General features: G+C 40.4%; 1 protein-coding gene across 1 annotated transcript in view; it reads left to right on the top strand.

Moving 5' to 3' along the window:
- The window catches only part of ME1 (malic enzyme 1), a 209,120-nt gene extending 193,258 nt beyond the window's left edge, over positions 1-15,862 (top strand). The window contains 3 exon segments of the mRNA NM_001135220.1: positions 3,170-3,343; positions 9,316-9,414; positions 14,236-15,862. Coding sequence (NP_001128692.1) covers positions 3,170-3,343; positions 9,316-9,414; positions 14,236-14,403 — 441 coding nt within the window. The 3' untranslated portion in view covers positions 14,404-15,862.
- Positions 15,863-21,413: the final 5,551 nt, after the last annotated feature.

Here is a 21,413-nt window from a genome sequence, read left to right as displayed (position 1 = left end):
GGAGAAGTGAACAGGTTGGGAAGGATAAGAACCGTATCCTTTTTTAGAGTGTCGTATAAATCCTGTTCTTCAATAAAACAGAATAAACTTTGTAATGTTTTATTGATACTTTTCCTTAAGTGCTTTGGAAGTATCTAAGATCTAAACATAAAAGTTAAAGAGGAAAATGCTTGATCCTAGATGCTTATTAAAATGACTTTTAACTAGCTATTCCTAAACACTGGAGCATACAGTATAAAACCACAGCCTTATTTTTACTTTGCTGCCTGCTCCTGGGTTTGGATTTTGATGCTGTGGGTGGAGCATTTGGGCAGTTATTTTGACATCCAGCCAGGTTAGTATAGGCATCCTTAAAGCTTCAGTACATAACTATTTCCAAAACATGTGACTTTCATCCTCTGTGTTTATTAATATGTACTTGACCAGTATATTGCCAAGAGCTCCTTTTCCCCTTCAAAGACTTGAAAATGTCATTTCGACAAAATAGAGGTTGAGTCACACATATCTAACACTTTTTATTTGTAAATAAATATAAAATGAACTAGAGAAGATAAACAAGACAGAGCTATAGCACTCTGCATAAATTAAACTTGATGCATAAATAAACCTGGATGGCCTTACTTCTTTAATATTGTATCCTTAAATGCTTATTACTAGAATTAAATGAAATTTTGCAGAGGAGCTACTCCATTGTTTATTTCTCTTCTTTGGGATGGCATCAGTGCACTAAAGAATTTAAATTTTTATCCCATCTCTAGATTAGGGAATTTGCCTCACATAACTCAGTCCTCAAATCCTTAAAGGAAAAAAAAAAAAACCCAATAACAAAATCTTAGAATGGTGTATTACACATAATATGCATGTAATAAGTAAGTGCTTAAGTATTTATTTTGTTTTGGCATATTTCAATAGGCCTCAAAAGTTGATAGATTCAACTTTAGATGTAAACAAATTTAGCCAAATTTATATAGTTGTGTTTTTAAGTTTGAATGTGTCTGGTATAAATGACCTAAACTCATGATTTTGCCTAATGCTCTTTGTTGCTATACATAAAATTGAAAGTCATTTTGAAGCTGAAAACACTGGTTCAGCCAGAGGATTACAGAACGAGAAATAGGCTACCTGTTGCTGGGTGTCTCTACTGCTGCAGGCACAGGTGAAAAGTTATTAGGAAAGGTTCAAAATATAAAATACAAAAAGATTCTTGAATGCTGAAAAATGATAATTATACCAAAATGGTATGGAGAAGTTTCCTTCTCCATATTTAGCGTCTATATCGATGAGAATATTTAGCCATTATTCATTTAATACCATGGGCTCCCCAGGTGGCTCAGTGGTAAAGAATCCACGTGCAATGCAGGAAAGGTGGGTTCGATCCCTGAGTCGGGAAAATCCCCTGGAGAAGGAAATGGGAACCCACTCCAGTGTTCTTGCCTGGAGAATCCCATGGACAGAGGAGCCTGGTAGGCTACAGTCCATGGAATCACAAAGAATTGGACATGACTGAGTATACACACAGTGTCCATAAAATGCAGTGATTGTAGAGTGATAAGCAGGAGAAAGAGTGAAGGACAGGAGAGCAATAAGCAAGTGTGTATATCACGTTGCAGGTCTCTTTCTCAAATATAATTTTCAAGGATATGTATCAGTTATGTATGTGAATATAATTCAGTTACGTTAGAGATTTGCTTATAATGGAACATCTTATCTCCTAGTCAGAGCTGACAGTATCAGACTTGTCCGAAAACAAAACCTGCTTTTATGAAACATACAACAAGTGTCTGATAAACATCTGGATGAGAATTTCTTTTTTTTCCTTCATCTATTTTCCTCTTTTAATACCCCAGATAAGGTTGATTTGTATTATACTTTACCTTTACAGAAAAGGTGAAGTGAAGTGAAGTGATGTCGCTCAGTCATGTCTGACTCTTTGCGACCCTATGCACTGTAGTCCACCAGGCTCCTCCATCCATGGGATTTTCCAGGCAAGAATACTGGAGTGGGCTGCCATTTCCTTCTCCAGGAGATCTTCCCGACCCAGGAATTGAACCCAGATCTCCTGCATTATAGGCAGATGCTTTACCATCTAAGCAAGTTAATATAATATCATAATGGATTTAGACTCTAGGTGTAAGAGGGATGAAATTTATAATTCAGTCTATTCCCATTTAAACTGTACTTTGGGGATTTGGAGAAGGAAATGGCAACCCACTCCAGTACTCTGCCTGGAAAATCCCATGGATGGAGGAGCCTGGTGGGCTACAGTCCATGGGGTTGCAAAGAGTTGGACACAACTGAGTGACTTCACGTTCACGTTGGGGATTTAGTGCTGTTTATGCTTTTCAAGGGCATTTCTTAGACTGTGATACTTATTTGTTAAGGGTTTCCTATCTCTGTTTTCGAGGACTGAGTAGTTTCATCTGTATCGCCTCCCAGATCACACAGATGCCCCCTCGCTCTGGCAGTCTGGAATCTAGCCCCTGACAGGCCCTGAGTTCCTGCTGTCTTAAAACTTGTAAATATGAGGTTCCTCAAAAACATGAGAAAATATTGGGTTGGTCAAAAATTTTGTTTGAGTTTTTCCATGTGAACTTTTTGGCCAACCCAATATTAAGACTAGGGGAAAAAAATATAGAGACAGTTTTTTACAATTATTGATAATTTATTCTTATTTGCTAATCCTGCTTGTGCTAGTGAATTTTTTTTCCTATGGGACCTTCCAGATAATTCTTTGCAATATATAAAATTTGTCCCAATGATTACATGGAAGCGTGTTGACCCCTTAACTCTTAACCTATAAAGTCAGCCTTTCTAAGACTCAAACCCCAACCCATCACTTTTGTCTTCAAAAGCCTATAAGTGGAAGCCTCTAGACTAGAGATGGTTGATGGCCCTGTGTGTTGGACCACCGCCAACAAACAGGGGGTGGTCTTGGGGTCTCCTGTACTTTGTACGCTTCTCCTTGGAGCAGAGAGGAAGATAGAGAAAGAGATAAGCACCCACTTCAGAACTTACCACCACCATCATGAGAGGTTGCTCATTCACACTTATAGGGAGTCAGTGAAAAATTAGACCTCTTTCTAAATACTAAATACTTGCACTGTTCTCTTAGGATCCATCTGTTTGAAGACACCCTGCCTCTTTTCATAGTTGTGTGTCTGTCTTGCAGGGTCGCGCCATTTTTGCCAGCGGCAGTCCTTTTGATCCCGTTACCCTTCCGAGTGGAAAGACTCTTTATCCTGGCCAAGGCAACAATTCCTACGTGTTCCCTGGAGTTGCTCTTGGTGTCGTGGCGTGTGGACTGAGGCATATCACGGATAAGATTTTTCTCACCACTGCTGAGGTATTGTAAAATACTGTCTGTCTGTCAAGGCTGTGAAATCTCAAATCAGCTCCTTGTAGGCCATCTGCTGTTTTATTTAGTGTCTCAGCTCACTCCCTAGGAGGTGTAAAGTCCAAGGATCAAATCTTTCCCCCAGGGGAGTAAGGGGTGGGTTGTAAGTTCACAGTGAGTCACGAGTAAGCATTGTTCTTCTGTAGCCAGCAGAAAGACTGTTCTGATCCCTTAAAAGGGACCTTTTTTAAATTGATGTACAATATTATATAAATTACAGGTGTACAACATAATGATCCACAATTTTCAATGGTTATACTCCATCTTTGCCTATTGTAAAATATTGGCTGTATTCCCATGCTGTACAGTATGTCCTTGTAGCTTGTTTTATACACAATAGTTTGTGCCTCTTAATCCTCCGCCTGTTTTGCCGCTTCTCCTTCCCTCTCCCCACCGGTACCCACTAGTCTGCTGTCTATATCCGTGAGTCTGCTGCCGCTTTGTCATGCTCGCTATTTTGTTGCATTTTTTAGGTTCCACGTATAAGTGACATCATACGACATTTATCTTTCTTTGCCTGACTTATTTCACGTAGCATAATGTCCTTCAAGTCTGTCTCTGTTGCTGCAGATGGCAAATTTTCACCTTTTTTGTGGCTGAGTCGTTTTCCATTATATGTATATACCACGTCTTCTTTAGCCATTTGTCCTGATGGACACTTACGTTGCATCAATATCACAGCAGTTGTAAATAATGTTGCTCTGAACATAGGGACACGTGCATTTTTTTCAAATTATAGTTTTGTCTGGATATATATATATACACACATACACTCTGAAGTGGAACTTCTGGGTCATATGGTAGTTCTAATTTTAGTTTGAGAAACCTCCAAACTATTTTCCACAGTGGCTGTACCAGTTTGCATTCCCATTAACAGAGTTCAAGAGAAGGAACGTAAAAAAAAAAAAAATCTGCAAATTTTGATCAAGTTCTGTGACAATAGTGAGACAATTAAAATTTTTGTTTCCAAATCATGAAATAAGATTTGGAGAATCCTCTATGAAGAAGATTTCTATGGAGAACCTTCCTAAATGGTGACATTTTGATGATTTGAAATGAAAGTCTGATTTGGTATAGTGAAGAAATGTTCATCATTCACGGTCCAGTGCAGAATACAGCAACCACTCTAGTATTTCAGCTAAAAAGAAATTAAAACAGAGAGTTTGGTGTTTGTAAAGTCATTAAAAGGACCGAAGCAGGCTCTTCTGTGGGCCTTCAGGAAAGATTCACAGAATGCCACACAGCAGACCCAATAAGGACGCTGTGTTACGCTACCGTTTGACACTCTGAAGGATCCGAAATTTCGCCTTTGTTATTTAGTCGCTACGTCGTGTCTGACTCTTTTGCAATGCCATGGACTGTAGCCTGCCAGGCTCCTCTGTGCATGGGATTTCCCAGGCAAAAATATTGGAGCGTGTTGCCATTTCCTTCTTGACGGGATCTTCCTGACCCAGGGATCAAACCGGCTTCTCCTGCATTAGCAGGTCGATTCTTTACCACTGAGCTACCAGGGAAGCCAAAAATTCAACCTTACTTGCAGGCTAGCAAGTCAGCCTGCCACAGATTCACAGATGACAGCAAAGGACACAGAACTCCTAGGTCAGAGATAGAGGAATTTATTACTCGTGGCACAAGAGATAATGGGAACCTCAGGCTCCCATCAGTTTCCCTTCTCTCCCAAGCTTCGGGAGGATGACACAGTGGTTGGACCTTCATTTGTGAAATCATGAGCTTGTGATAATCAGAGTGTTCATCTGGTTGATACTTTTGAGGAGGATGCAATTCATGGGGAGAAATTTAAGCGAGTTTCTTCTCTTAAAATTAACCCACTGCACAACATGCTAACTGAACCGAACCACATCCAAACTGATTAACGTTCTCATGATTTCATCACACATACAGGCTTTTCTCTCCACTGTGAAAGATGTGCATATTATTGGCGTGGTCTCAAGAAGCCTAATCCCAGGGTTTCACACTTGTCATTCCGTGAGAACAGATGTCTGTCAGCCCTCCTGCCGGTTTCTTTTTCCTCACTGCACGATGGCTAGGGTTTCAGAGCTTCTCTGACTCAAAATGTCGTGTTAAACGTAAGTAGATGTCTACTTACTGAGAGCTTTCAAAGTTCTTCTTACATTAAGGAAAATGTAGTCATTGTCTTTTCTAGCAGCCACATCAGAAGAAGCAAGATGATCTTTATGGCTGCCAGTGATTTCTTTCCTAAATAACTCCAGCACCCTCTAGTGACAGATTTCTAGCCAGGGATCCCTCGGGCTGAATCTTTTGGCCTTTTCATCACTTTCTTCTTAGGCATCACATAATATTTCTGTTTTTTAGGCCACATCAGTGCTTCCTTTGTGTCCCCTTCAAGTCCCTTTAAATAGAGTACAGTTGCTTTACAGTGCTGTTTTAGTTTCTGCCGTACAGCAAAGTGAGTCAGCCACGTGCACGCACGGATCCTCTCTTTTCTGGGTTTCCTTCCCTTTCTGGTCACCACAGAGCATTCCCTGTGCTATCCAGTGGTTACCTATTGACTAAGCTTCTTCCCAAAATTCATTTTCTTTTGTTCTCATTTTTCTCTTTTAATTTCTGCTTTCAGAGGTCTCACTCTTTCATTTCCATTGTCGTCATTCTGAAAGGGGCCAAATATGTGTATCTTTGTTCTTATCTTTTACCACATCTCCTGTGACCCAATGGGTATTTCCACCAAAATGCCCTGCTGTTTCTTTAAATACAGATGTGAAAAACCCGTCTTTCATCTCTCCTCACCCTCAATATCCGCATTTCTGTTTGTGACACCCACTTTGTAAGCAGGCTCCGAAGCTTGGAAGACTGCCCTTCTTTTTATCCTCCCTAATCCTAAAGCCTTGAAATACACCACGCCTAGGATCAGCCATGGGACTGCTCTTTGTCTTGCCCTGAAATGATTCCTTCTCCACTGGTCTAAGCCTGTCTTCAGGTCAAGTCCTGCCCCATCCTTGGCTCTTTCTGAGACTGCTCTGAATTATTTTTATCTTTCTCCTTAGCCATGACTGTTTTTAGCAAACTCTTTGATATTTCATTTGAGATTCCTCGTTGTATTATGCTTTCAAGTGCTTCACATATCAAACAGTCAAGTCTTGCCTTGTAACTAAATCATATGTGATATTCTGTAAAAACGGAAAGTCTCCCATACACATCTTTCAGAAGACCGGTAGCACCTAACACCATGCTAAAACACCTGGCAGAAACTTGCTAAATACTTATTCAATTAAACAAAACTAGTCAATAGTATTTATCAGTGAGAATACAATACCACAGACACGCCTCTTGTTGTTCAGTGGCTAAGTCTTGTCTGACTCTTTGCAACCCCTTGGACTGCAGCATTCCAGGCTTCCTGTCCTTCACTATCTCCCGAAGCTTAATCAAACTCATGTCCATTGAGTTGGTGATGCCATCCAACTATTTCATCCTCTGCCGTCTCCTCCTCCTCCCGCCTTCAATCTTTGCCAGCATCAGGGTCTTTTCCAGTGAGTTGGTTCTTCTTATCAGGTAGCCAAAGAATTGGAGCTTCAGCTTCAGCATCAGTCCTTCCAATGAATATTCAGGGTTGATTTCCTTTAGGATTGACTGTTTTGATTTCCTTGCTGTCCAAGGGATTCTCAAGAGTCTTCTCCAGCACCATGATTCAAAAGCATCAGTTCTTTGGTGCTCAGCCTTTCTTGTGGTCCAGCCTTCACATCCGTAAATGACTACTGGAAAAACTATAGCTCTGACTAAATGGCTCTCTGTCTGTAAAGTAATGTCTCTGCTTTTGAATGCACTGTCTAGGTTTGTCATAGATTTTCTTCCAAGGAGCAAGTGTCTTTTAATTTCATGGCTGTAGTCACTGCCTGCAGTGATTTTGGAGCCAGGAAAATAACCTCTGTCACCGTTTCCATTTTTTCGCCATGAAGTGATGGGAGCAGATGCCATGATCTTGTCTTTCTGAATGTTGAATTTTAAGCCAGCTTTTTCACTGTCCTCTTTGACTCTTACTGAGATGCTCTTTAGCTCTTCTTCGCTTTCGGCCATTAGAGTGGTATCACTCTATGTGAGGTTGTTGATATTTCTCCTGCAGTCTTGATTCCAGCTTGTGATTCATCCAGCCTGGCATTTCTCATGATGCACTCTGCATATAAGTTAAATAAGCAGAGTGACAATATATAGCCTTGACATACTCCTTTCCCAGTTTTGAACCTGTTGTTCCATGTCTGGTTCTAACTGTTGCTTCTTGACCTGCATACAGGTTTCTCAGGAGGCAGGTCAGGTGGTCTGGTATTCCCATCTCTTTAAGAATTTTCTGCAGCCTCTAAAATGCCCCAAAAGAAGAATGCTCTTGTCTCTGTTTTGTAGTTAACAAAAGTAGCATGGAAGAGATCTCAGTGAATGTTTTGTTTGGCCACCACAAATCTAGTAACTGTTAGGATTATTGTCAAATGCTAGTTGGCTCTCTGATGGAACTAGAAATCCCACGGATTGGCACCAACCTCAAATACTATTGCTGCACGTTTTTATATCAAAGAGATTTTTGGCTTTCTTGGTCCTCTGCACAGTCTCTTGGGCTTAGAGTGTTCAGGGTCAGCGATGCAGACTCCCAAGTAGTCTGCACAACAGCCTGAAACAGTCTCTTGTCTCCGGTTCACATCTGGTATCTCCTGCCGTCACACCCTTCCTCCTAAATCACCTTCCCCACCCTCTCTAATGTCTGCCCAGATGACTGTAGAGGGGATCTCCCTGACCACAGCACCTGGAGGAGACTTTGATTCATGTAAGTCACTGGATAACTGAAAACCCAGCTAATTTTAATGTTCATATAATGCTATCTAAGGTATAATCCAAATTCAGATTTTGTCAGTTATTTATAAAAGACCTTTATAACTTGCAGAGTGCTCTTTCCATATGCAGGAACATCTCAGCCTCTCTGTGTCTTTTCTGGCAGTGGTGTTTTGAAGAGCACAGGCCAGTTGTTTTTTGCAGTGTTCCTCATGATTTAATTCAAGTTATGTGGTTATAGGATTTGGGTTAGTTGGCCCAATAATCATATCCTTCTTGGTGCGTCACATCAAAAAGCTCATGATGTCAATTTGTCTCATTTGTAAGCTATTTTATTGAGGTATGATTGACAAAAAGCCACAAATCTTTCACCTTGAGTTTAGAGATAAGTATATACCTTTGAAGCCATCACCACAATCCATACCATAAACAAATATATTACCTCCAGAAGCTTTTCCCACCGTCTTTATTACGTGTATGTGTGTGTGTCTGTGTGATAAGAACATGTAACGTAAAATATCTACCCTTGTAGCACATTTTTATGTCTACACTGTTTCCTTTAGAAATAGGGAGTGTGTGGGGACAGCCCATGCTGAAACTGGTTAGATGGTTCACGTGATCCAAAATCTGTGTGAAATGAATATTCTGCTTGCAGCGTGACTCCGAAATAGCTTTCTGTCTCCTGCTCTGCCTCCTGTGTGAGACTGCGTGAGCTGGGAGTGAGGCATGGCCAGCCTCTCCCCTCCGCTTTCAGGCCCTTTCCTCTCACTTCTCTCATCTTCTCTGAATTCCTTGCTCCTCTGCCCCGGAGCTCTAGTGCGTCGGGTCAGAAAGCTGCCAGCATTTCGTGGTGCAGTAGAAGAGGAACTGAGTTAGGAGGAAACCCAGGTGCTCGTCACCATCTTTTCACTGATTATCTTCTCCCACCAGTCTCCACACACACTCGCATACACACACCAGTCTCTAAGCCTCTCTGAGCTCCATTTTCCATTGAGAAAGGGAGAGGTGCAAGTGCCGGTGGTGTTCATGTGACATGCTTTTATCCGTAACGGTATTCACCATTTTCCTCACAACTACCCCAATGTATGATATGAAATATTTTTTGTGTGTCTTTTTCTTTTTTTTTTAAGGTCATAGCTCAGCAAGTATCAGATGAACACTTGGAGGAGGGCCGGCTTTATCCTCCTTTGGACACCATTAGAGATGTTTCTCTGAAAATTGCAGAAAAGGTAAAACCACTGTGGTTCAAGTCTCATTGTTTTTCCTTCCTTCTATGGCTAAGTGTGCACATTCAGACAGTAAACCGGGAGTAAAAATGCACTGCCTTGAGATATCTGTGTCAGAAGTCAGAGAAATGAGGCATGGTGCCCTGACAGAGCATAGGAAGTGTATTGGATCCTTCGGCATGGGTTGACTCTTTAATTCCCCTACCCTTCTTTTTCTCTCCCAGAATTGAGGTAATTCATCAGGCTTTCATTTCAGCTAAGCTTCCCCAACTTCACCCTTTTTTGTTTGGTATTTTTCATATAACACTATGATAGTCAACACAATATTGCAAGTATGATAGAGTGACGTTTAGGCCTTTAACCACCCAAGTCTCTGTGATATGTGACATCTTAAAAATCACAGTTGATTAAATTGGGCAGGAAGCAAAACAGTGAGAACGGAGAACTCAAAGCTGTTGAGGTGGCAGATGAACTCTTCAAGGAGCTAGTCAAGAAGAACCTTAATTTTCTGTAACTAAGATGAGAGAGAAATGGACTTTTTTGTAGGGTGGTTGTATTCATCTGCTAGGGCTGCCATAATAAACTGCCACCAGCTGAGTGACTTACATAACAGAAATTTACTTTCTCACAGTTCTGGAAGCCGGAAATCTAAGATGAAAGGGGTTGGCAGGTCCAGTTTCTTTTTAGGCCTCTCCTTGGTTTGTTGATGACCACCTTCTCACTGGGTCCTCTTGTGGCCGGCCTTCTGTGTGTGCCCATCCTTGGGGTCTCTCTGTGTCCCCATATTTTCTGTTTTTATAAGAACACCAGTCAGCTTAGGTTAGGGCTCACCCAAACAGTCTCATTTTAACTTAATTATCTCTCTAAAGGCCTTGTCTCCAAATGCAGTCCCAGTCTGAGGTACTGGAGGTTAAGGCATCAACACTTTGGGGGAGCATACTTCAGCCCACAATAGTAGTCATATGTTGAAACTAGAATTTCTCAACCTCAGCCCTGTGCACATGGCTCTTTGTGCGCTGGGTGACTCTTTGTTGTGGGGGCTATCTCAGGGACTATAGATGGTTTAGCAGCATCCCTGGTCCTTATTCACCAGACGCCAGTAGCCTCTGCAACAGGTGTGACAACTGAAAATGTCTCCAGACATTGCCAAACGTCTGCTTGGAGGCAGAATTACTCCTGGCTGAAAGTAAAAATTTATTAGCAAATTTATCAAAACAATCCCACTTAGGATTCATATGTCATTATTTATCTTGTTGATTGAAAGTAGGTGCTTCAAAAACCAAGTAATCCTTAAAAAAAAAAAAAAAAAACCTTTAAATAATTCTGCTTGGTTATCTATTCATGGAAGAGTATGCTCGTAGTTTGTCCCAATTTGTCTCTACTAGTTTTAAGCCTCTAATAGTTTGGATTATGAATACATGGACCATCACATTGCCATGTTAGGTTCCTTTTGAAGATTTCGGTAAAAAGGAGTACCATATGATCAGAGGAGAAAGTAAGATGATGAAGGACAGCAGTAGAGTCCAGAAGACTCAGACATTCCTCCAGGCAAGAAGACTGGAGTGGGTGGCCATTCCCTTCTCCAGGGGATTTCCCAACCCAGGGATCGAGCCTGGGTCTCCTGCATTGCAGGCAGATTCTTTACTGTCTGAGCCATCAAGGAAGCCCAAATTAACATGCTCCTAATTTCTCCTAATTTGTATCTACTAGTTTTAAACTCTCAGTAGTTGGAATTATTAACACACCAAACATCACGTTGTCATTTTAAGCTCCCTTTTAAGATTTCAGTGAAAAGGAGTAGCATATGATTGGAGGAGAAAATAAGATGATGAAGGGCAGCACTCAGATGTCACACCCATAAAGAGAGAGAAAAGAGCTGCACGCATAAACAGAAGTTGGGAAACCAGGACAAAGAATCAGCTTCAGAGAGGGAGGTGGTGTAGCAGACTGAAGGTTGCTGCATCCATGGTACGTTCAGATGTACGATTCTAACAAGAAGATGGTGACGACTGAAACTTAAAGAGAGGCTGGATGTAAAGATGGGGGATCATTTATATGTGGTGGCAGGGGAAGCTCTCAGGGTAGTTGAGGTCACCAGGAGAGCAAGTGGAAACGAAAGAAAACTGAGGCTAGAACATAGTTCATTATTCTGACCAGAGAGAGACGAAAGAAACCAGTTAAAAAGAAGAGGCTCAGAACTGAGCTGCTTGTCAGAAATTAGAGAAGACACCGTTTCAGGATGGGGGTGGAAGTTATGAGTGATGGAACCAAATCCCAGTGATAAGAACAGAGGAAGACATTTATTTCGTTCTTAGGAAGCTTTCAGAAACTTTTACAAACACAATCGCAGTCCCACAAGAAGTTGAGAAGTCGGGGAGAATTAGGAAAGCAACAATATATAAGCCACTCTCCAGAGAGTCTGGCAGTGACAAGAAGGAGAGAGCGAATATTTCACTGATGGAGAACATTGTGAATACAGTGTGTCCTGGGAGCAGAAAGAGGAATGGATTTGCACAGAGTCTGTGTCAGGAATGAGGCAGAACATTTAATTATAAAAGTAACACGGCCATCGCAGAACAGGCACAGGGCAACTTTTGGGGGTGATGGAAATGTTCTGTAACTGGATGTAGTGACAGTTGCCCAACACTCTGAATTTACAGAGGTGATTGGATTATATGCTTGAAATGGTTGAATTTTGCTGTCAGTGAGTTGTAACTCAAGAATATCTGTTAAAACATAGTAATACCATCTCATAGGCACTCTGGAAAGTGGAAAATACCTGATATTCTACTTTTCTAATGCAAGTATTGTCATCATTTATTTTGGTGTGTTTGCAGTCTTTTTCATTGGGTTGCTTTCATTTCTAACCTCATTATAATAAGATATAAGCATGTATTCATATACTTTGATCCCTATTTTTTATAAGCATTTATCCATAATATAGCACAGTCTTTTGTTTAACTTTATTAATTTTTTAAAATTTTACTTTATTTTACTTTACAATATTATATTGGTTTTGCCATACATCAACATGAATCCACCAGGGTGTACACGTGTTCCCAATCCTGAACCCCTCTTCCACCCCCCTCCCCGTACCATCTCTCTGGGTCATCCCAGTGCACCAGCCCCAAGCACCCTGTATCCTGCATCGAACCTAGACTGGCTATTCGTTTCTTATATGATATTATACATGTTTCAATGCCATTCTCCCAAATCATCCCACCCTCTCCCTCTCCCACAGAGTCTTTATAACTTTAATTTTTCAGAAATGCATAATTTTACATTGAGAAGAGATAGTTAATCATTCTACTATTATTCAAAGTCACACGTATTCAAATAAGTTTGTCATACAAACAGCTCTTTAAGGATTGCATTCTTAAAAAACTGGAGTGAATTAAAGAGCACATGTGGAGTGATTAATTTTGACAGTGGAATCTGTTTTTCTCAACACAGGGAAGGAGAGAATGTCAAGACATGGAGGAGATAGTTTGAGATGATGAAAAGAGAAATTGAGATAGTTTTCTCCGATTAGTTGGAATTTTCTCAGCAAAGTGAAGAGAATCAAATTGGTACTTGATGGGAAGGGAGGGTTTGAAATTGACCTGAGAGGAAGTTTTTTTGTGTGTTTGTTTTTGAGTTTTAAAGAATAAAAGCATCATGTGTAACCATGGGGGCCCAAGTAAGGTTAGGAAAAGTGTGACATGTCAAGCGACAACTATGAAAGGAGAAAGACAGCGCTGAGGATCACCCTGGCCAGGGACTAGAATAGGACTGTGACAGAGGGACATGGAGATGAGGTTCTGTGACACCAGTGGGGCCGGGGGTGCGGAGACTGCCCCCGGAGCCCCACAGATTGCGGTGAGAGTCTCCTTACCTGTGGGATGAAAAGAGAGATTCTGTAGGAGGCTGTGCTCAGAATCGAGACTGCTCAAAGTGCAGGATATCTGAGTTCAAACTCAGTGGGCTGTTCAAGGTATTGAGTTCAAGTTATCTATCAGTCAGGTCATTTCAAGCCTTTTAAGACTGACTCATCTGAGAAATTCTGGTGGCATCACCCATGAGTCAATCTCTGGCAGCCACACTTGCCTTTGTTGCTGACATCATAGTCTCCTCTTGTTACATGACTGCATTTTCACTTTGTATCTTTGTGATCGTGGGTTCTTATTATAATGCACTGAAGTGTTTGGAAACAGGCAAGATGTAAATTATTTTAATCTTTTGAAATAGATATAAAATTTCTTTTTTTATGGAGGTATAGTTGATTTACACTGTAGCATTAATTTCTGCTGTACAGCAAAGCAATGCAGTTATATATATATATATACATACACACACACACTTTCTTTTTTACATTCTTTTCTGTTATGGTTATCATATTCAATATAATTCCCTGTGCTCTGCAGTAGGACCTTGCTATTTATCTGTCCTATGTATACTGATAATACCTGACATCTGCTAACCTCAGTCCCCTCCTTCTGTCTTCCGCTTGGCAACCACAAGTCTGTCCTTTGTGCCCATGAGTCTGTTTTCTCTTTCATAGATAGGTTCATTTATGTCATGCTTTAGATTCTGCATATCACTGGTGTCATGTGGTATTTGTCTTTTTCTGACTTATTTCACGTAGTATGATAATCTCTAGTTGCATCCATGTTGGGGCAAATGGCATTATTCCATCCTTTTTTTAATAGCTGGGTAGTATTCCATGGTATGTATTTACCGTGTCTGTATCCATTCATCTGTTAATGAAATCAGATGAAAAATTTCTGATGTGCTCATCACCACCTCTATTCATTAAAATAATCAATATTCTCTTTTTATTTCTAGATTGTGAAAGATGCATACCAAGAAAAGACAGCCACAGTTTATCCTGAACCCCCAAACAAGGAAGCATTTGTCCGCTCTCAGATGTATAGTGCTGACTATGACCAGATTCTTCCTGATTGTTATCCTTGGCCGAAAGAGGCCCAGAAAATACAGACCAAACTTGACTAGTAGCATAATAGCTGACATTTCTAACTCCATTAATGAGGTCTTGAAGTCTTTCATAATTTTCAAAAGATTGAAATCTTTTATAACGATTCATAATATGCTAGATTAAGATAAATTTACTTTAACAATCTAAAAATTTACAGAAGAATATTAATATACTTTAGTGTGATTATCTCATTGAACAATTTGCTTCATTTACTTTCTGGTTATTTATGGTTTCCATCTTAATTATTTTGCCCAAGTTCTCTTTAAAAGCTATTGTAACTACCACTGAGAAACCTATCAGTTTTATATAGGGGACTAAGGAGAAGTCCAAAATTAGTAATAAATTGATATGATCAGTATTAAAATCCGTAATTTGTTGCTCACTTTATTAAAAATCGACTTAACAGATTAAAATCAATTTAGGCATGGATGAACTTTCACTAAATTCAGAAACAACACTTACTTTGTTGCCTAGAGAAAAATAACTCCTCAGGTATTTTTATTCCAATCCTGGATTATATGTGCTCTTTTGATGCAACAGAATTCTAACGTTTCTAAGAAAGATCATTGCTGTTTACAATGCCTTGTGCAGCCTTAGACTTTAATATTCTTTCGACATTATTCCATTTCCTTAACACCTTGGTCCTCCATCAGAAATCCCTTTGTAAAAGCACCTTTCTTTCTCCCCACCCAGATGCCCTGTCCTTCAGCCCTGCACATTGCTGCTGGGCCCTTGCAAACCATGGCCCTGTCCTGAGGTTGGTGCCTTCGACTGAGCACAGCCTGAGAAATGGGCAGAGCAGAGAGAGTGGGGAGCATCTTGAGAAAGGGCTGCCTGTGGGGTCAGCGTCTCCAGACACACATCTCCAGGGTCAAGGCAAGCGGGGTTCCCAACTGAGTAACCTGCCCAAGTGTCCCCTTGAGTAGCTCAGGTAATTAAGAGCTCTTCATGTTACAGCAAACTCACTTTCCTCTGAGTTTGAAGAAAATTTTGTCATCTCTTCCCCAATATCAGAAACCTTCTTTACGTCAGATATTAAAGTATTCTAACGCCTATCAGTAGTTACAGTCCAGAAATGAATGTTAATTTCAGGTTTTACTGTAGAAATTAATAAACCAATGGAGACAAGTTAAAATTCTTAAGCTCAGGTACAGTAGCATTTACTATTTATTTACAGAATTGTATGGAGACTTTTTGTTTTTGAAGTAAGACTCTCAAGGAGTATAAGAAAATGTTCAGGATAAACTGTAGTAATAAATGATTTCATTGAAAGTTATACAAGTTGTTATAGTAGAAGGGGTAGGGGTATTTCTGAAGGTAATGGTTAGTCAAGAATTTCCTCAGTATAGTTGTTTTGAAAAGATCTGGAATGCCTTTTCTAGTTTTCATCGTTTCTTGTCTAGTTTTCACGTTGTCTTGTAGCTCTAACTAAATGTATTTACCTATGCAAACGATTTATTAAAGCACTGGAAAAAGCAAAAGAATAAAGTGAGAAAGTAATTGTCTTTTTCTCAAAATATTGTTATGCTCAAAAATGACAGTGCTGGCTGGCTCTTGGCAGTCACATGATAGAGAATTTTGAATTTTAAAAGTATTCTAAGCTAATTTCACTTTGAACTTCATTTAATACGTGTGTAGTCATTTAATACATGTTTGCTGTATAGTGTTATGAGTGAGCTACTTCCTTATGCTCAGAGAAAGATAATGAAGCAAGCATTGGATGAGCAGGTGCCGTGTAGTCTGTATCCCTTATCTTAGTTAATGAAGTCCTCACCATTCCCATATGAAGTAGATACTTCAATGTGCCATGTCCACAGAGCTCATAAGCGAAGGAGGGGAACTCTGAACCCATGTTTACCTTTCTCTATCGTCTGTTTTCCATTTGCCAGAGTACAGTCAGAACAGTACTGTCTAATAGGAAAAAAGAAAGTGGGACACATGAGTCATTTCTGTGGTCCTATAAAAAGAAGTGAAGTGAAGTCGCTCAGTCGTGTCCGACTCTTTGCAACCCCATGGACTGTAGCCTACCAGGCTGCTCCATTCATGAGATTTTCCAGGCAAGAGTACCAGAGTGGGTTGCCATTTCCTTCTCCAATAAAAAGAAGAAACAGGTAGAATTCATGTTCATGTATTTTATTGAAACCAATATATCCAGAATATTATGAAAAGAATTGAGATATTATTACACTTTTTTTTACATTTCTATTTCTATTATTTATTTATTGTGCCGAGTTGATTGCAGGACTCAGAATCTTCGATCTTCATTGAGGGATGCAAGGTCTTTTCGTAGTGGGTGGGGTGTTTTTAGTTGCAGCATGTGGGATCTAGCTCCCTGACCAGGGATGGAACCTGGACCGCCTGCTTTGGAAGCGCAGTCTTAGCCACTGGACCACCAGGGAAGTCCCCGTTTTTGCATTCTTTTGTTCACACCAAGCCTCCAACATCCAGGTATATACATCAGAGTCATGAGAAACATATAGAACGGTGTAATGGAACACCTTACAGACAGGCGCCCTGAATACACTAGTTACAAAAGTAGCGCAAAAATCAGTACATAAAGAATGGTGTTCGGTAACCGGATTGGGACAGCCGACCTACTACATGGAGAGAGTGGAAACTGGAACCCTGCCTCACCCTATATAAAAAGGAAGACTTCAGATGGATGAAAGACCTAAATACAAATGGTAAAAAATGTAAGTTAATAAAAATTGATGTAGCAATGTATCTTTGGTACCCTTCCGCCACTCCCACCCATCTCCCGCTGGCCAAACTCAAACATGAAGTGAAAAATGGATGGATTGCATTATCTAAGGATAGGAAGGTTTTGGCTGATAAGTGGGTGCTGCCAATTGACAGTAGAAAGTGAAGAAATCTAAGACTGTGGAATAGGTTGATTGCTTTTACAGAGGTGGACTCATAAACAGATAATTTAGGCTCAGGGGCTTAAATTCTCAGTTCTAGTCACTGTATAAACTTTAGAAAAAATGCCTCTTTTTTAATTAACATTTTTATTGAATGATAATTGCTTTACAGAATTTTGCTGTTTTCTGTCAAACCTCAATATGAGTCAGCCATAGGTATACATATATCCCCTCCCTTTTGAAACTCCGTCCCATCTCCTTGCCCATCCCACCCCTCTAGGTTGATACAGAGCCCCTGCTACTCGCTATAAGACTGAAATAACAGAAACCCCAAACCATAGGTCATCCTGCTGGTTGCCAAATTTTAACAGGAGTTGCATTCACAGCCTCACCAGGACTCTTATGTGAAACTAAAGAGTATTGACCGGGACACAGGAGGATGTTGATTTGGACTGGGGATCTCTGGGTAGGGGGATTTGGAGGACTTGTAATACCCTAAACCAGGTTTGAGTTCTGACCATCCTGTGTCCCAGGAGACCCCTCACTCCCAGGCAAACCAGGACAGTTGGCAAGTCCTTCCTTGCTCGTCAACATGGGAACTCTTCCTGCCTACAGAGGTTGTAAATGCCTTGTGTGAAGAGCCTGTAACCTCACTCCATCTCCTCTTCCTCCTCCCAGGTGTTGTCTCATGATCCCATAGGCATCATTTAGAGACCAGCATGGAGAGGGGCTGTGGTGGATACAATTTAAAAGGCAAACCCAGGAGGAGAAGACTCGCACCAAAAGAGTCTAGACATTGCTCATTTACATTGGCAAAATCTCAGGGAAATATATGGAACTCTGAAAATGTTCTGAGGATGGAACAGTGTCATTTGGGATTGGGCAGACTTTATGGAGGGCTTCCCAGGTGGCTCAGTGGTAAAGAACCAGCCTGCCAGTGCAGGAGCCACAGGAGACATGGGTTTGATCCCTAGGTCAGGAAGATCCCATGGAGGAGGAAATGGCAACCCCCAGTACTCTTGCCTGGAGAATCCCATGGACAGAGGAGCCTGGCTGGCTACAGTCCATAGGGTCATAAAGAGTCGGACACGACCGAGTGACTGAGCACATTCGCACAGAGACTTGATAAATGGGGGCTCCGCCTACTGCAGATCCTGCGTTTAATGTGCTGCCTTGAGCAGCTGAAAATGACTCTGCTTGTTGGTTTAGTTAGTTGACTTAAACGTAGACTTGACAGTGATGCACATTAAATGAAACTGAGAACATGAACATTCCTTGAAATAATATACAGGGATTCAAAGATTTACAAAGATGGGATTATAGGAGTAGATTTGCAGTGGGCAATCTGACCATTTCAACCCTAATGATCCCCTGAGTCTCCCAAGAAGGCCTATTGGTGACCCTCCTTTCACTAAAGTCTTGAGATATAGACTGATGAAGGGATTAGTAGCATCAATGAAAGCATTTTTAAAAATCGAGGTATAATTAATGTATAACATATTAGTTTCAGGTTTACAAGGTAATACAATATTTGTATATATTGCAAGATGGTCACCACAATAAATCACCATAGCTAGTTACAAACGTTTTTCCTTGTGATAAGAACTTTAAGATTCTATTAGCATCTTTCAAATATGCAATACATTATTGACTATAGTCACTATGTGCTGTGCTAAGTTGCTTCAGTCATGTCCAACTCTGCTACCTCATGGACTGTAGCCCACCAGGCTCCTAGGTCCATGGGATTTTCCAGACAAGAATATTGGAGTGGGTTTCCGTACCCTCCTCCAGGGGGTCAAACCCACATCTCTTAAATCTTCTGCATTGGCAGGTGGGTTCTTTACCAACAATGTTATTAAATTCCCATGACTTATTTCATAACTGATCACTCATACTTTTTGACCCCCTTCACCCATTTTGCCCACTCCTCCATCCCCTGTCTCTGGCAATGACCAACCTGTTCTTTGTGAGCTTGTGGTTTTTTTTGGATTCCATATATAACTGAGATCACAGGATATTTATCTTTCTCTAACTGACTTATATCACTTAGTATAATGCCCCTGAGGTCCATCCTGTTGTTGCAAATGGTGATATTTTGTTCTTTTTTTGGGTGTGTGTGTGTTTTATCCGTTGGATACTTAACATGTCTTGGTTGTAGTGCATATTACTACAGCAGGGCAGCAAACTAGTTTTTATTTTCCTCAAATACTGAGAAATGGGATTGCTGGATCTTTTGCTGGCTCTACTTTTAATGACTTTAGGAACCCGTGTACTTTTTCTTTTTTTTTTTTTTTTAGTTTTTTATTTTTTAAATTTTAAAATCTTTAATTCTTACATGCATTCCCAAACATGAACCCCCCTCCCACCTCCCTCCCCATAACATCTTTCTGGGTCATCCCCATGCACCAGCCCCAAGCACGCTGCATCCTGCGTCAGACATAGACTGGCGATTCAATTCACATGATAGTATACATGTTAGAATGTCATTCTCCCAAATCATCCCACCCTCTCCCTCTCCCTCTGAGTCCAAAAGTCCGTTATACACATCTGTGTCTCTTTCCCTGTCTTGCATACAGGGTCGTCATTGCCATCTTCCTAAATTCCATATATATGTGTTAGTATACTGTATTGGTGTTTTTCTTTCTGGCTTACTTCACTCTGTATAATCGGCTCCAGTTTCATCCATCTCATCAGAACTGATTCAAATGAATTCTTTTTAACGGCTGAGGAATACTCCATTGTGTATATGTACCACAGCTTTCTTATCCATTCATCTGCTGATGGACATCTAGGTTGTTTCCATGTCCTGGCTATTATAAACAGTGCTGCGATGAACACTGGGGTACATGTGTCTCTTTCAATTCTGGTTTCCTCGGTGTGTATGCCCAGCAGTGGGATTGCTGGGTCATAAGGTAGTTCTATTTGCAATTTTTTAAGGAATCTCCACACTGTTCTCCATAGTGGCTGTACTAGTTTGCATTCCCACCAACAGTGTAGGAGGGTTCCCTTTTCTCCACACCCTCTCCAGCATTTATTGCTTGCAGATTTTTGGATCGCAGCCATTCTGACTAGTGTGAAGTGGTACCTCATTGTGGTTTTGATTTGCATTTCTCTAATAATGAGTGATGTTGAGCATCTTTTCATGTGTTTGTTAGCCATCCGTATGTCTTCTTTGGAGAAATGTCTATTTAGTTCTTTGGCCCATTTTTTGATTGGGTCGTTTATTTTTCTGGAGTTGAGCTGCATAAGTTGCTTGTATATTTTTGAGATTAGTTGTTTGTCAGTTGCTTCATTTGCTATTATTTTCTCCCATTCAGAAGGCTGTCTTTTCACCTTGCTTATATTTTCCTTTGTTGTGCAGAAGCTTTTAATTTTAATTAGATCCCATTTGTTTATTTTTGCTTTTATTTCCAGAATTCTGGGAGGTGGATCATAGAGGATCCTGCTGTGATTTATGTCTGAGAGTGTTTTGCCTATGTTCTCCTCTAGGAGTTTTATAGTTTCTGATCTTACATTTAGATCTTTAATCCATTTTGAGTTAATTTTTGTGTGCGGTGTTAGAAAGTGATCTAGTTTCATTCTTTTACAAGTGGTTGACCAGTGTTCCCAGCACCACTTGTTAAAGAGATTGTCTTTACTCCATTGTATATTCTTGCCTCCTTTGTCAAAGATAAGGTGTCCATATGTGTGTGGATTTATCTCTGGGCTTTCTATTTTGTTCCATTGATCTATATGTCTGTCTTTGTGCCAGTACCATACTGTCTTGATGACTGTGGCTTTGTAGTAGAGCCTGAAGTCAGGCAAGTTGATTCCTCCAGTTCCATTCTTCTTTCTCAAGATTGCTTTGGCTATTTGAGGTTTTTTGTATTTCCATACAAAGCTTGAAATTATTTGTTCTAGTTCTGTGAAAAATGTGGCTGGTAGCTTGATAGGGATTGCATTGAATTTGTAAATTGCTTTGGGTAGTATACTCATTTTCACTATATTGATTCTTCCAATCCATGAACATGGTATATTTCTCCATCTATTAGTGTCCTCTTTGATTTCTTTCATCAGTGTTTTATAGTTTTCTATATATAGGTCTTTAGTTTCTTTAGGTAGATATATTCCTAAGTATTTTATTCTTTTCGTTGCAATGGTGAATGGAATTGTTTCCTTAATTTCTT

The sequence above is a fragment of the Ovis aries genome, chromosome 8, assembly GCF_016772045.2.
Source record: "Ovis aries strain OAR_USU_Benz2616 breed Rambouillet chromosome 8, ARS-UI_Ramb_v3.0, whole genome shotgun sequence".
NCBI lineage: Eukaryota > Metazoa > Chordata > Mammalia > Artiodactyla > Bovidae > Ovis > Ovis aries.
This window is presented reverse-complemented; position numbering and strand designations above follow the sequence as displayed.